Source organism: Lemur catta, chromosome 18 (assembly GCF_020740605.2).
Source record: "Lemur catta isolate mLemCat1 chromosome 18, mLemCat1.pri, whole genome shotgun sequence".
Classification (NCBI taxonomy): Eukaryota; Metazoa; Chordata; class Mammalia; order Primates; family Lemuridae; genus Lemur; species Lemur catta.
In genome coordinates this window covers 6,236,373-6,251,734 of record NC_059145.1, presented here as the reverse complement: position 1 = coordinate 6,251,734, position 15,362 = coordinate 6,236,373, and the positions used below count along the sequence as shown (strand labels likewise).

At 38.4% G+C, this 15,362-nt stretch overlaps 1 protein-coding gene across 5 annotated transcripts in view; it reads left to right on the top strand.

Moving 5' to 3' along the window:
• The window catches only part of NSD1 (nuclear receptor binding SET domain protein 1), a 157,745-nt gene that overhangs the window by 110,627 nt on the left and 31,756 nt on the right, over nt 1-15,362 (top strand). For all 5 annotated transcript variants that reach the window (XM_045530593.1, XM_045530592.1, XM_045530594.1 and 2 more), the window contains 3 exons: nt 1,080-1,203; nt 7,419-7,619; nt 10,342-10,521. In XM_045530593.1, coding sequence (XP_045386549.1) covers nt 1,080-1,203; nt 7,419-7,619; nt 10,342-10,521 — 505 coding nt within the window. The remainder of the gene's footprint in view (nt 1-1,079; nt 1,204-7,418; nt 7,620-10,341; nt 10,522-15,362) is intronic.

Genomic DNA, 15,362 nt, shown 5'->3' with positions numbered 1-15,362 from the left:
TATGACCTAAGCTGAGCTGGCCAGTATCTCTTGCTTGAACCACTGCGCTGTCCTCTTGGTTTGTCTCTTTGCTCTGTCCTCACTTTCTGTCCTTTCATTTTCCATGTAGTAGTCAGGGGGATCTTTTTAAAAATGAAAACCTGATTTTAGCCTTCTTTTGGCAAAGCTCTCCAATGGTACACCTTTGCAGTTAGAAAAATATCTACAACTGCAGGGACCTGCCGCTTTCTCACCTCATTTTCTGCCACTTCTAATGTTTGTTTACTTCAGTCCATTGACACTGGCTTTTCTTGTGATTCTCAAACATTGAAAAACAGGCAAACACAGGTTTTTTCTATCGGTGGACCTTCCGTACTTGTTGCTTTCCTGGCCTTGCCTTCACATCTTCATGTGGCTGCCTTGTCACTCAGAGCTTACCTCAGAACCCAGTCTGAGAGGCCATCTCTACTCTCCCGATCCAAAGTTGCTTTTTGAATTCTCTGCCTAGTACTTATGATTATCTGATATCTCTCCTTTTTGTTTAATTGTTTAGTTGTGTCTTCTATCCCTAGAATATAAAAACCACAAGAACCAAGGACCTTGTGGTGCCTGGCATAGAGGAGGTAATAATTAAGTATTAGTTCAGTGAGTGGTGGGATTTCTTGTTTCTGTTTCTGGTAAAACTACCTTTTTCTTTTCTTTTCTTTCTTTTTTTTTTTTTTTTAAGACAGTGTCTTACTCTGTCACCCTGGCCTAAAGTGCAGTGGCATCATCATGGCTCACTGCAGCCTTGAACTTCATGGCCTTGAGGGATCCTCCTTTCTCAGCCTCCCGAGTAGCTGGGACTGCAGGCATGCACCACCACACTGGGCTAGTTTTTCTTCTTTTTTGTAAAGACAGGGTCTCGCTCTTGCTCAGGCTGGTCTTGAATTCCTGGCCTCAAGTGATCCTCCTGCCTTGGCCTCTCAAAGTGCTAGGATTACAGGTGTGAGCCACCGCGCCCAGCCCAGTTTTTAATCTTTCCTCTCACAAGAGCCTTTCACGTGGGATTTTAAAAAACCCTTTTTCTACAGGCAGATCTGTGTTCTTTCTCTTAACAGAACTGTGAGAAAGTGGGTGAGCTGCTGTTATGTGAGGCTCAGTGCTGTGGGGCTTTCCACCTGGAGTGCCTTGGATTAACTGAGATGCCAAGAGGAAAATTTATCTGCAATGAATGTCGCACAGGTAAAGCAGATAAAAGAAAAGTCTTCTTCCAAGGAATGCTTGACTTTTAAGTCTTTCTGGAAAAAAACTCATTTATTGGATAAGCTGTTTTATAGCAACATTGGGCTAGTTACCAAAGACACAGAAATGGTGCTTTGTTACCCCAACCCTCAAGAAAGCTGCCATGTGAATAATATCTGGATACCATAATACAGTACAAAATGTGTTACATTGGAGATACATCCCGAGTGCAGTGTGAGCAGAGATGAGCTAGTGCCACAGAGGAAGATACCTGGTTTGGTTTTAAGAGAGAAATAGAAATTGTTGTGAGAAGGGGAAGGGTATAAGTTCCAATAATGAAAGTGTATGAAATATTTGGAAAATAGGGAGTATAGGCCAGTGTATTTAGAGTTTAAGATATTTTAGTTAAGAGGCATCGGTCATGACTACGAGGGCTTCTGTGTTACTGATGATGTTTTATATTTTTTCAGTTGGCTAGTGATTACATGAGTGTGTTTACCTCATGATTATTCACAAATTATATGCTTCGGATGTGTGCGCTTTACTGTGTGTGCATCAAACATTAATAAAAATGTTTACAGAAAAAGAAAATTCTTTGGAAAGTTATAACTTACAGATTGGGTCAGAAAATAGGAACAGTCAGTCCAGACCAGCCTGTAAGGCACCTCATAAGCTGTACTGTGTTCTTTTTTAAAAGCATGATATGTAGATGTTACAGCATTTATGCAATGAAGAAATCAGGGCTGAAACTATAGATTTTATGCTCATAAGTCATTGAAGCCATGGGTGTAGATAATGTTGCCCAAAGAGAAGCATCAGTGGAGTGAGAAGAGGGTCAATTGACACTACATGGAGATACCCTCTTCTGAGGAGTTAACCGGAAGGCAAGGAGGACCTAGTCAATATCTGTCAAGCCATGGGAGCGTGGGGTGTAATCACTAGGGACAGATGTGGCAAAAATACTGAGGAGGTTCTGGAGTGAAAAGAGGCCTTTTTGTTTGGCAATGAGAAAATGTTTCACTTTTCGCCAGAGGGTGCTGCAGTAAACTAGATTGAAGGGTGAATGGATAGCAGTGTACATTACTTCTTTAAAAAGTTTGACTTCAACAGAAAGGGCAGTAGCTGAAGAGAGAGGATTATTATAGGGTCAATAGGAAGATCATATATTGAGTGTTCGTAGGATGGAAGTTAAGAACCAGTGTAGGCCGGGCGTGGTGGCTCACGCCTGTAATCCTAGCACTCTGGGAGGCTGAGGCAGGCGGATCGTTTGAGCTCAGGAGTTCGAGACCAGCCTGAGCAAGAGCGAGACCCCGTCTCTACTAAAAATAGAACGAAATTAACTGGACAACCAAAAATATATAGAAAAAATTAGCCAGGCATGGTGGCGCATGCCAGTAGTCCCAGCTGCTCGTGAGGCTGAGACAGTAGGATCGCTTGAGGCCAGGAGTTTGAGGTTGCTGTGAGCTAGGCTGATGCCACAGCACTCTAGCCAGGGTGACAGAGCAGGACTCTGTCTGCCTCAAAAAAAAAAAAAAAAAAAAGAACCAGTGTAGAGAAACACATTTCTGCCAAAGGAGAGGGAATAATGGTGGAGTACAGTCATGGAGACGGGAGAGGATACTTTTGAAGAAATGAAAAGGTGGTAACAAGATGAGAATTTACTATGGAGTTGTGAGAGAGAAGACAGGAGCTAAAGCAGTTTTTTCTTGGCTTGGTGAGAATGATGGGAATGTTAGTTGTTTCTAACTTAAATGGTAGAATGTAGCTTTAGGATGGGGAATGAGGTGGAATTGACTCGTGTCTATAAATAGACAGCTGTGTCAGATTGAGGCCCCTATTGGTTGGGACAGTTATTTTATTTTCTTACAGCCACTTTCAGCAACTTGGGATCAAAAGTTGGAAGATGAGATCTGGGTTTATTTTGCCTTCCCTTAGCTGGGCTTTCCATCTTTATGGGAAATAGTGCCGTGCAGCCCTGAAAATGAAATTTAGAAAAATTTTTTTAGGTATATTAGTATTTCTATTATCCTAATCCTAGAAAAGTCTTCTTGCCTTTTTTTGTACTAATAATTCAGTTTTGTCTTATTATCTTTATTATGATGTAATGCCCTGTGAACAGGTTGATCCTAAGGTAAAGCAGTTTTTAACACATTGACTACCATGTGAGTTGTATTTAACTCAGGCTAGTTTTGAATCTGGGGCCCCATGAAGCAAAACCCTGCAGTTTGGTTTGTGAAAATCTTAACTTGTTGTGATGTTCTTATTGTTACAACTAATATTGACAATTTAATCCTAAAAATGTGTGTTTTGTTGCATTCTATAACACATGCACAGAAAATAATAAAAAATAACACCTTAAAAAAGATCATTTTGTTTTAATAAAATACGTGGCCCTGGGGAAAATTTTTTTTTTCTATTGTGGCAGTCAATGTGTTAAAAGAATCAATTTTATTGTTGATAATTTGCCCACTATAAAGTGCACCCATTTTAAGCATATGCATTGATAGGTTTTAATAACATGTATTCACCCAGGTAACCACAATCATAATGAAGGTTTTGAACTTTTCTGTCACTCCACAGTGTTCTGTCATGATCAATACTAGACAATCCCCATTTCCAACTGCAGGCAACCAATGACCTGGTTTCTGTCACAACTGATTAGATTTATCATTTTTAGAGTTTCATGTAAATGAAGTAAAACAGTATATAATCTTTTGTGTCTGGCTGAGTGCAATGTTTTTGAAACTCATCTATGTTGTGTGTATCAATAGTTTATTCTGTTTCTTAAAACAGTTCTATTGAGGTTAATTGGCTGTATTTCAAGTGTACAGTTTGTTAGGTTTTGATATATGTATATGTGCATACACCTGTGAAACCATCACTCAGAATAATTATTTTATGATTCAACGATATTATTGTGATATTGACAGTTTATTTCTTTTTATTGCTCAGTAGTATTCCATTGTATATATTTACTGCAGTTTGTTGATCCAAGCTATTGATGGGCATTTGGGCTCTTTCCAGTTCAGGCTATTATAAATAAAACTGCTGAGAACATTCTAGTCTTTGTTTGAACACATTTTCTTTTCATTTGGGTAAATACCTAAGAGTAGAAGGGCTAAATCATATGATAGGTATATGTTTGACTTTTTAAGAAACTGCCAAGTTGTTTTCCAAATTAGTTGTGCCATTTTACATTCCCACTAGCAATGTATGAGAGTTCTAATTCTTTCACATCTTTGCCAACACTTGGTATTAGTCTTTTAAATTTTAGTCACTTGATAGGTATGTGGTGGTATCTCATTGTGGGGTGTTTTTTTTTTTGAGATGGAGTCTTGCTGTGTCACCTGGCTAGAGTGCCATGGCGTCAGCCTAGCTCACAGCACCCTCAAACTCCTGGGCTCAAGCAATTCTCTTGCCTCAGCCTCCTGAGTAGCTGGGATTACAGGCACACGACACGACACCCAGCTAATTTTTCTGTTTTTAGTAGAGACGGGGTTCTCGCTCTTGCTTAGGTTGATCTCAACTCCTGACCTCAGGCGATCCTCCCACCTCAGCTTCCCAGGGTGCTGGGATTACAGGCCTGAGCCACTGCGTCTTAACTGCAGTTTTGATATCTCATTGTGGTTTTTATTTGCATTTTCCTAATGACTGATGATGTTGAACATCTTTTCATGTGCTTTGATGAAGTATCTGTCAAAATCTTTTTGTAAAAATGGGTTATTTTCATATTTTGAATGAATTTTACAGGTTCTTTATATATTCTGGATACAAGCCCTTTATCAGATAGGAACCTTAAAAAATATTCTCCCAATCTATGGCTTGTTTTTTCATTGTCTTTGTTTCTTTTCTTTCTTTTTTTTTTTAGACAGGGTCTCACTGTCTTGCTCAGCCTGATGCTCCTGCCTCAATCTCCCACTTGGCTAATTTTTTTTTTTTTTTTTTTTTTGTGGTAGTGACAGGGTCTCACTATGTTGCTTAGGCTGGTCTTGATCCTGGCTTCAAGTAATCCTCCCACCTCAGTCTCCCAAACTGCTAGGATTATAGATGTGAGCCACTATGCCTGGCCTTGGTTTTTTTTACTGGTATTTTTGAAAGAGCAGAAGTTTTAATTTTGATACAGTCTGGTTTATAAATTTGTTCTTTTTATGGACTATGCTTTGGTGTCATATCTAAGAAATCTTTTTTAAACCCAGTCTTACAAAGATTTTTCTTCTGAGAATTTTATAGTTTTAGGTTTCACATTTAGGTCTATGATCTATTTTCAGTTAATTTTTGCATATGACATGAAGTATAGAGACACTATTTTTTTTTTTTTTTTTTTTGAGACAGACTCTCACTCTCTTGCCCAGGTTAGAGTGCCGTGGTGTCAGCCTAGCTTACAGCAACCTCAAACTCTTGGGTTCAAGCAATCCTTCTGCCTCAGCCTCCCGAGTGGCTGAGACTACAGGCATGTGCCACCATGCCTGGCTAATTTTTTTCTATATATATTTTTAGCTATCCAGATCATGTCTTTTTATTTTTAGTAGAGACGGGATCTCGGTCTTGCTCAGGCTGGTCTCGAACTCCTGACCTCGAGCAATCCTCCCACCTTGGCCTCCCAGAGTGCTAGGATTACAGGCGTGAGCCACCGCGCCCGGCCAGAGACACTATTATATATATATATATTTTTTCCTGACTCACCCACTCTCTCACTCTCTGAGTCTTTTTATTTATGCATTCATTCATTCATTCATTCATTCATGTATTTTTGCGACTGAGTCTCTCTCTGACGCCCAGGCTAGAAGAGTGCAGCAGAGTCAGCCTAGCTCACCGCAACCTCAGACTCCTGGGTCAGGGGATCCTCCTGTCTCAGCCTCCGAAGTAGCTGGGACTACAGGCGAGCACCACCATGCCTGGCTAATTTTTTCTATTTTTAGTCAAGATGGGGTCTTGCTCTTGCTTAGGCTGGTCTCGAACTCCTGAGCTCAAGCTGTCCTCCCGCCTTGGCCTCCCAGAGTGTTAGGATTTTAGGTGTGAGCCACCACTCCTGGCCGAGAAGCTAATATTTTTTAGAGTAGGAAAAATTTTTCCAGTTTCAGTAAAGATGAAGAGAGTAAGAAATTGGAGTCATTTTTTATTGCTTGTGCCTCACCCTGTTTTCCTGAAATAGGGTGACCATATCATTATTTAGATTGTTCCAGTTTAATAATGACTCCCAGTTATTCAGTATCAGGCTGAATTTCTTTCTTTACAAACACATATTTTAATATTTTTCCTGAAATTGTTGTTAGCTGGGTGATCTCAGTGTTTGTAGATAAGATGGGTAATTTGAATGAGCTCCTATTTTCAGCAAGTTCCTGCAGCAGGATTCCGCTTCTGATCTGTTTGCCTCTTAAGTCTAGGCTCTTTTCCATACATTGTATTGCATCTCAGAGAGAGGTGGAATACTTCTTTTTTAACTTTTTATCACAGAAATCTTCAGACATACACAATGGTAGAAAGAACAATGTAAAGAATCTCTATGTATTCATCACTTGGTTTCAATACCTACCAACTTTCGGCCTCATTTTCCCTATATGTTTCAAAAGGTTTTCTTACAGATACAGTTTTTAAAAATACATCCAATGTGTAAGAAGAGAATATTCAGCAACTTTTATATGTCATCTACCAGCCAGTAAATTTTTAAATGTTCTCATTTGTCTCAAAGGTATTTTTTACAGTGTTTTGAATCAGGATCCCAATAAAGTCCCTGTATTGTATTTTTTTAATATGTCTTTTAAATTTCTCTTAATATATAACAGTACTGCCCTGCTCACCATATTTTTAAATGCCATTTGTTTGTTGAAGCAATGGTCATTTCTCCTGTTAAATTTTCCACATTCCAGATTTATTTGGTTGCATCCTTGACGTTTCCCTTTAACTTGTTCCTCCATCCTCCATATTTCCTGTAAACCTGTGTATAGGTCTAGAGACTGGATTAGATTTAGTGTCAGTTTTTTTCTTTGGGCAAGGATGCCTCAAAGACAATGTGTGCTTCCTGTTGTATCACATCAGCAAGTATATATTGTCAGATTGTTTATTTTTTTGTGATGTTGAGCAGTTCAGTAGTGGGTTCAGATGTTGTCAGCCTGATCAGTCCATTATAAAGTTTTCCACTAAGTTTTGCCTAATAGTTTAGCATTGTGTAGATTCTTGAATTAGTATTAATTTGTTACCTTCTTTTGGTTTTTCAGGAATCCATACCTGTTTTGTATGTAAACAGAGTGGGGAAGATGTCAAAAGGTGCCTTCTGCCCTTGTGTGGAAAGTTTTACCATGAAGAGTGTGTCCAGAAGTACCCACCCACGGTCATGCAAAACAAGGGCTTCCGGTGCTCCCTCCACATCTGTATAACCTGCCATGCTGCTAATCCAGCCAGTGTTTCTGCATCAAAAGGTATGAATTTCTCCTGTAGACCAATCTAATTGTAGTACCTCAGTTTCATTGGCAACAGATATTTTCAAATGCAATCTGGTATGTCTCTTCATGGCCTCTTTTTAGCTTTTGTCAGTTAGAGAGAATGCCAGCATTATATGTGGGAGAGAAGAGGGAGTAATGGACTAGTTTAGCAGCCACCACATTGTGTTCTATGGAGCCCTGGTGTTAAGCGGTAGTGTTAAATATTTGGAATTAGAGATTTGGGTTGTTTTTTGTTTGTTTGTTTGTTTGTTTTTTGTTGTTGTTGTGAGAGAGTCTCGCTCTGTTGCCTAGGCTAGAATGCCATGGCACCCTCAAACTCCTGGGCTCATGGGATCCTCCTGCCTGAGCCTCCCGAGTAGCTGGGATTTCCGGCATGCGCCAACATACCTGGCTAATTTTTTCTATTTTTTTTTAGTTGCCCAGCTAATTTCTTTCTATTTTTAGTTGAGGTGGGGTCTCAGTCTTGCTGAGGCTGGTCTTGAAATCCTGACCTCAAGCAATCCTCCCACCTTGGCCTCCCTGAGTGCTAGGATTATAGGGGTGAGCCACCACACCTGGCCAAGTTTTGGTTTGGAAAGGGGTTCTGCTGCATGTCCTCTTCCTCTGTATGATTAGAAGGCCAAAGTGTATTCTTCCCCTGTGGGTCCTTATATCTCTGGTTGACAAATGTGATATCATTTGGAAATGCATACCAGGGCAGAATTAGGGGTTTTGTTTATTTGGAAACAGGGTCTTGCTCTATTACCTGGGCTAGACTGTAGCACACTCGCATCATCATAGTTCACCGCAACCTCAGACCTCTGGCCCCAGCCTCCCAGGTAGCAGGGACTATGTGCACGCCCCACCACGCCCAATTAATTTTTTGAAAATTTTTTGTAGAGACAGGTTCTCGCTGTGTTGTCCGGGCTGGTCTGAAACTCCTGGCCTCAAGTGATCCTCCTGCCTCAGCCTCCCTAAGTGCTGGAATTACAGGTGCGAGCCACTGTGCCCAGCCTGTTTTAATTTTTTAAATGGAAACTCCTGTTTTAGAAACTTACTTCTGCTTCACAGTTAGGTTGAGAGCTGGGTTTTCCAAAACTGTCTATGCTTATAGGTAAACTGAAGTTTTAAAACTTTTTATTAGTAAAAATAAATAAATAAATAAAAGTAAAAGTCTTTTCTTTCTATTTAGTAATAGTAGGTCTCTTACTGATTTTTCTAAAAGCCAAATACTGTGTCTATAGTAGTAAATGCTTGTGTGCCAAAAGAGTTCCAACTTTTCCCACAGAGCATTTGGGTGTGCAAAATTAAGCAGTGTTGACTTCTCTTTTCCTTTTTGTCTTTTTTTTTTTTTTAAGACAGAACCTCCAAAAAATATCTGTTGCCTGGGCTAGAGTACAGTGGTGTGATCATAGCTCACAGCAGCCTCAAACTCCTTTGCTCAGGTGATCCTCCTGCCTCAGCCTCCCAAGTGGTTGAGAGTATAGGCACTTAGCCACCACACGTGGCTAATTGTTTTATTTTGACTTTTAATCAGATTGTCAGTACCTTTTGTAAAATGACTTCCTGGCCCTATAAGTCTCATCAGTCCTGAGTATAGTAATTTAAATTGCTGGCTCAAAATGGGGTTTTGCTGGGCATGGTGGCACCTGCCTCTGGTCAGCTACTCGTAAGACTGAAAGGGGAGGATTGCTTGATCCTAGGAGTTTGAGTTCAAGTTCAGTTTAGGGAATACAGTGCCCTGTGTCTTTAAAAAAGAAAAAATATTTGCAGTTTAACTATCAGCTACCTTCTCCTTTATAATTGCTGTTACAGATTGCATTTAGGTGGTTTGGGAATCATTTTGAGTTGGTGAAGTGTTTCAGGGAATGTATTTCATCTGGAATGGGCAGTAGGTGAACTGACCTGAGATGCTTTAACAATCACAGAATACCAGGCAGGCATTAGTGTCCTGTCATCTCCCCCCATTTAGTCTGGGCTTTTCCTAGGAGTCAGGGCAGCGGTTTGGGTTGGGCTTTCCTTAATAAGGTAGGCTGGGCTGGGCACTGTGGCTCACACCTGTAATCCTAGTACTCTTGGAGGCCGAGGTGGGAGGCTGGAGGATCGCTTGAGGCAAGTAGACCAGCCTGAGCAAGAGTGAGACCCCGTCCCTACAAAAAATAGAAAAATTAGCCGGACATGGTGGTGGCATGCGCCTGTAGTCCCAGCTACTTGGAAGGCTGAGGCAGGAGAGTTGCTTGAACCAGGAGTTTGAGGTTGCAGTGAGTTATGATAATACCACTGCACTCTAGCCCCAGCAATGGAGCAAGACTCTGTCTTAAAAAAAAAAAAAAAAAGGCTCATTGACAATTCCAGGATCTGATTCCTTTCATAGACTTACTGCGTAACTCCTGTCTGAGCTTTTGTGGCAAATTGGGCATTTAAAATCCATCATCTGGCAGGGTGCCATGGCTTTGGGAGATCGAGGTGGGGGGATCACTTGAGGCTAGGGGTTTGAGGTTACTGACAGTGAGCTATGATCACATCATTGCACTCCAGCCTGGGTGACAGCAAGACCCCATCTTTAAAAAAAAAAATCCATCAATCATCTTAGTGTTCCTTCTATTTATGATATTTTCTGAATGCTAGCAAATAGACTTGATTAACTCACATTGTTTTTATATAATCTGTTTGTTTTTCTTTTGCTCTCTCCTTGTTTTCCTGCTTCTTATATATTTAGGTCGCCTCATGCGCTGTGTCCGCTGCCCTGTGGCATACCACGCCAATGACTTTTGCCTGGCTGCTGGGTCAAAGATCCTTGCATCTAATAGTATCATCTGTCCTAATCACTTTACCCCTAGGCGGGGTTGCCGAAATCATGAGCATGTTAATGTTAGCTGGTGTTTTGTGTGCTCAGAAGGTAAGAAATAACTCCTTGCTATATGAATAGTCTAAAAAGGGATTGATGAAGTGTTTTAATTGGAATAAGAATACTTTTCTTCACATTGTCACTGGGGAAAATATTAGGAAATAATGTTCCGAATTAATGATAACAGCAGAACTTTTAAAACTTGGCTTTGTTGCCCAATATTGGGGGAGAGATTTTATTTTTTTATTTTGAATAATGATTTTTAAAAAATAATAAACAATTGATGTAGTGAAAATAAAGAGCAGAGAAAGAAAAAAGTTTTCCTCAAATCCCACCAATTAATATTAAGTGATATTAATCCAGACATTTATGCTGACGTTTATCTGTCAGCAGATAGAAGGGCAGATATCGGCTGGGTGCGGTGATTCATGCCTTTAATCCTATTACTTTAGGAGGATCATTTGAGGGCTACAGGTTCAAAACCAGCTTGAGCAACATAGTGAGACCTTATCTCTATCTAAAATAGAAAAATTAGGTGGGCATAGTGGTAGCATATGCCTATAGTTCTAGCTGCTCTGGGAGGCTGAGGGCAGGAGGATTGCTTGAGCCCAGGAGCTTGAGGTTGCAGTGACTTTGATGATGCTGTTGTACCCTAGTCTGGACAATAGATTGAGACCCTATCTCAAGGCAGGTATCCAGAAAGAAGCAATTCTAGAAAATGATATCATCATATAATTGTGGGTTTTTTTTAATGTTTCATTCATTTATTTATATTTTTATTGGATACAAGTGTAATTTTGTTACTTGCATAAATTGTGTAGTGGTGAAGTCAGGGCTTTTAGGATATCCATCACTTAGTTGTGTGTGTGTGTGATTTTTAAAAATCAATTTTACATGAATTAAGAAGATAAAAACAACAAAAGTGAAGGAATTTATGAACTTTAGTTAAATCTTCATTATAAGGGATATTAGTTCTTAAAAGATTTTATAAGGTAGAGGAAAAACAAGTTTTATATCTTGATTATTTTTCAATTTCTAACATAATTCTTTAGAGGGGAGAATCAATATTAGCCCTCTCACACATTTTCTTTCCTTTCTCTCCTTTACATCCTTCACAACCTGATTTATGCTAGTTAATGCTAAGTGGATGGGTTAGGTACTCATCACCAATATGTTAACTTTGGTGCTTGCAGTTCTGAATTCCATATTTTGGTTTTTCTCTTGGTTAGCTGAACTTTTGAGAAGAGCTCACAGGTGCTGTTATTCTCTGCTTGAGGCATCATTTGCCTCTGTGTTAGAAGGACATCTTCAGTGCCACAAAATGTTTGTTACATGTTATTTTTCTAAGATTGCTTTGAACATTGCTCCACTATTTGCTGGTGGTGTTGGTGGCACCAGTTCTCTTTTCCAATTTCCTCATTCACTTTCTAATTGACTGAATTTTGCTGATTATTATTATTTTTTTATTTTTTTTTATTTTTGAGACAGAGTGTCACTTTGTTGCCCTGGTTAGAGCGAGTGCTGTGGCGTCAGCCTAGCTCACAGCAACCTCAAACTCCTGGGCTTAAGCGATCCTCCTGCCTCAGCCTCCTGAGTAGCTGGGACTACAGGCATGCGCCACCATGCCTGGCTAATTTTTTTCTATATATATTTTAGTTGGCCAGATAATTTGTTTCTATTTTTAGTAGAGATGGGGTCTCGCTCTTGCTCAGGCTGGTCTCGAACTCCTGACCTCGAGCGATCCACCCGCCTCGGCCTCCCAGAGTGCTAGGATTACAGGCCTGAGCCACCACACCCAGCCTTGATTATTAGTATTTTGGCAGCAAATTCCCTGACTTTCTGGTTTTGGATATGTAAATGTGGCAGGTTATGAATGTTCTAATGGGACCAATTTTAAAAGACTCCGTATATGTAATGGAATGATTATCATATTTGGAATCTGAAAACCCAGGTTTGAATTCTGGCTGTGTCTTAGGGCAAATTGCTTTACCAAGGCTTTGAATGCCTTGGTTTGCCCATTTATAAAATGTGGGCTTCATACTTTATCAAATAGTCATATTATGATGGTGTAAATTAAATGAAAATGTGTGGTTAAAGCCCTAGCACAGAAAATTAGGGTTTTTTTTTTTAAATTATTATTACTTTTATTACAGGGACCACTGCATTAGGGTCTTGCAATTGGGAGAGAGGTTGGGCTCAACTCCCAGAAAATAAGTTTGGATGATTGTTGGTCTTGTTTTTATTTTGTTTTGTTTTAAATTTTTTATTCTACTTGGGACTGACTTTTTTTCATAGCCTGCCTTATTCTGTTTGATTTTTCTTCTAAAAACTTTCCTTATTGCTAATTTACCCTCTTTTTCCCAAGATGACTTCCCCCAAGAAAACAATACTTTCTTTTCTTTCTTCTTCCTTGAAATACGGATCACTGTGGAGATCTGTGTCATCAGATGTAAGAATGTATGTCAGTAATTCTGTAAAAGGAGAATTTTCCTTACTTGTGATATATTGTTCTTTTCTAAATTCTTTTCTGTAGCCAGAGACTGGAGTCTAGTTAATTTCAGAAGTTAAGAAACTAAGGAAATCCAATGGAATCTGATGAATTGAGAAAATATTATATTCCTTTTGAGAAATTTGGATATACTAAATAGTGCTACAGCCAAAATGAAAATTTTGTTACATGGCTGCTTTCTGTATTTGAAGACTCAATTTAGACTTTTTTGGGGGGGTGGGGTGGGGGAGTGTTCTTAAGATTTATGTAACATGACAATTTAAGAAAAAAAATAACCTACTTACTAGAGTTTGCATCAGGACATTAGTTTTTTGTTTTTTTATTTTTATTTTTTAAATTCTTTATTTTTTTTTCCCCTTAAAATCTTAACTCATTCTAGGACATTAGTTTTTATTCTCAAACTATGATGCTGATATAGAAAAAATAAAGTAGAGTATTCAATGCAGTTGTGTTGATGGGAAGTAACACTTTGGTGTAAGGATGTTTTAATGCAGAAAGAGGGTGGTGCTGATTTTTTAAAGATATATTCGCTATGTGATTGTTCTGTATAGAGTTTTATGCTATCATAAATTCTTTTTTGTTGTTCTAATATATACTCCTTAAACTCTGTTCTGATGCACCCTTAGGCCTATTTATCATTTTACCATTTTTTATGTCTTTTAAAGAAAGTTAAAGGCATGACTTTTGTATTTAATACCATTTAAATACAACATTTTGTAGTTTTTAGAATAAAAATTAGGGGTCTGGGTACTAATGTACATTTTTTAAAAGTTTTCCATGTTTCTTGAATGTGGGAAGGTGAAACAATTTCTGAAAGGTTTTCACAGTGGAGGTGCCCATGTGAATGGCAGTCCTAATTTGTGTGATGCTGAAAAGTTAGAATCCAGTAATGGATACTCAAAATATTAACTGAGTACCCAAGGGAACTGAAGTGTCATCCATGGATCTTGGGGGAGAGGCCCAGAGACCCTTTCAGATTGTCTGCAAGATTAAAACTCTATTATGAAAAGATGTTACTTGCCTATTCATCTGTTAATACCAAGATGTTGTTTGCCTTTTTCTCTTTGTTGACATTTGCACAGATAGTGCAAAATCAATGGTGGGTAAAACTGTTGGCATCTAATCACACATCAAGGAGGTGTATCATCACAAACATGGTGGTTTCACGTAAGAATTTCCTTGATAAAGAAGTAAATTGTATTATTTTTGTTAAATCTTGACCCTCAAGTGAACATTGTTTTACTATTTTGTGATGGTATGGGAAGTACACATAAAGCAGTTCTGTTGCATACTGGTGGTTGCCTTGAGTTAAAGCACCCATGCAACTGAGTTTGAAGAGTCAACTGAGAAATTATGGCTATTCATACTTGGAAAACTATTATGTACTACATTAGGCCTAACAGCATCCTGGTACTTAGTGATGAGATCATGGTGGTATCAATAAATGTGATATTTTAATATTATGTAACAAGATAGGTCAACATTTGGAAGATCTACATGACTGAGTGAACGAATATTTTTGATATAACAAATGTATGATGTTAAAAACTTGGTATTTATAAAAGATCCATTCAAAGTGCAAGACAGATCAGTGAATTTTAATGTAATAGTATTAACAGTTAATGACAGTTTCAGTTTCCACATTGCAATTAAACTCTACATTATGGAGTTTTATTGTAGTATCGAAGGAATATACACAATTGAACAGGCTATTAAAATACTCTTTTCCAACTATGTATCTTTGAGAGACTTGATTTTCTTCATATATGTCAACCAAATAACATATTGCAACAAATGCAATTTAAAATATTTGTAAAAATGTCAAAAACACCCATAGTACAAGCTATAATGCTTGGGTGGCTGAGGTAGGAATATGACTTGAGCCCAGGAATTTGAGTCTGCAGTCAGTGAGCTATGATCATGCCACTGTACTCCAACCTAGGTGATAGAGTGAGACCTCATCTCTAAAAATTATTTTTTAATTAAAAAAAGAAAAGTAAAACAGTGAGCTCTTATTAAAATTTCCTTTTTATTTCAGAAAAATATAGTTTTTTCATTAAAATGTTATCATTTAAAATGAATTAATAGATATTTAAAAAATTTTTTAGTTTTAATTTCTTTTTGGCAAATATCTGTATGTATATCCCCCATAAACAAAAGCTGTTTGGGATTCTTTATAATTTGCAAGAGTATAAAGTTATCTTGAGACTAGAAAGCCCAAGAATTGCTGGTCCCACTAGATAAGATTATCCTGCTGTTAGAAGACAGGGAAGGAATAGTCTTAAGCCTTTTTTTTTTTTTTTTTTTGCTTGTGTAAAGGAGAGAGAGAACTGAAAAAGGTGATTATCAAGAGTATTAGTATGATAATATAGTAAATTGCCAA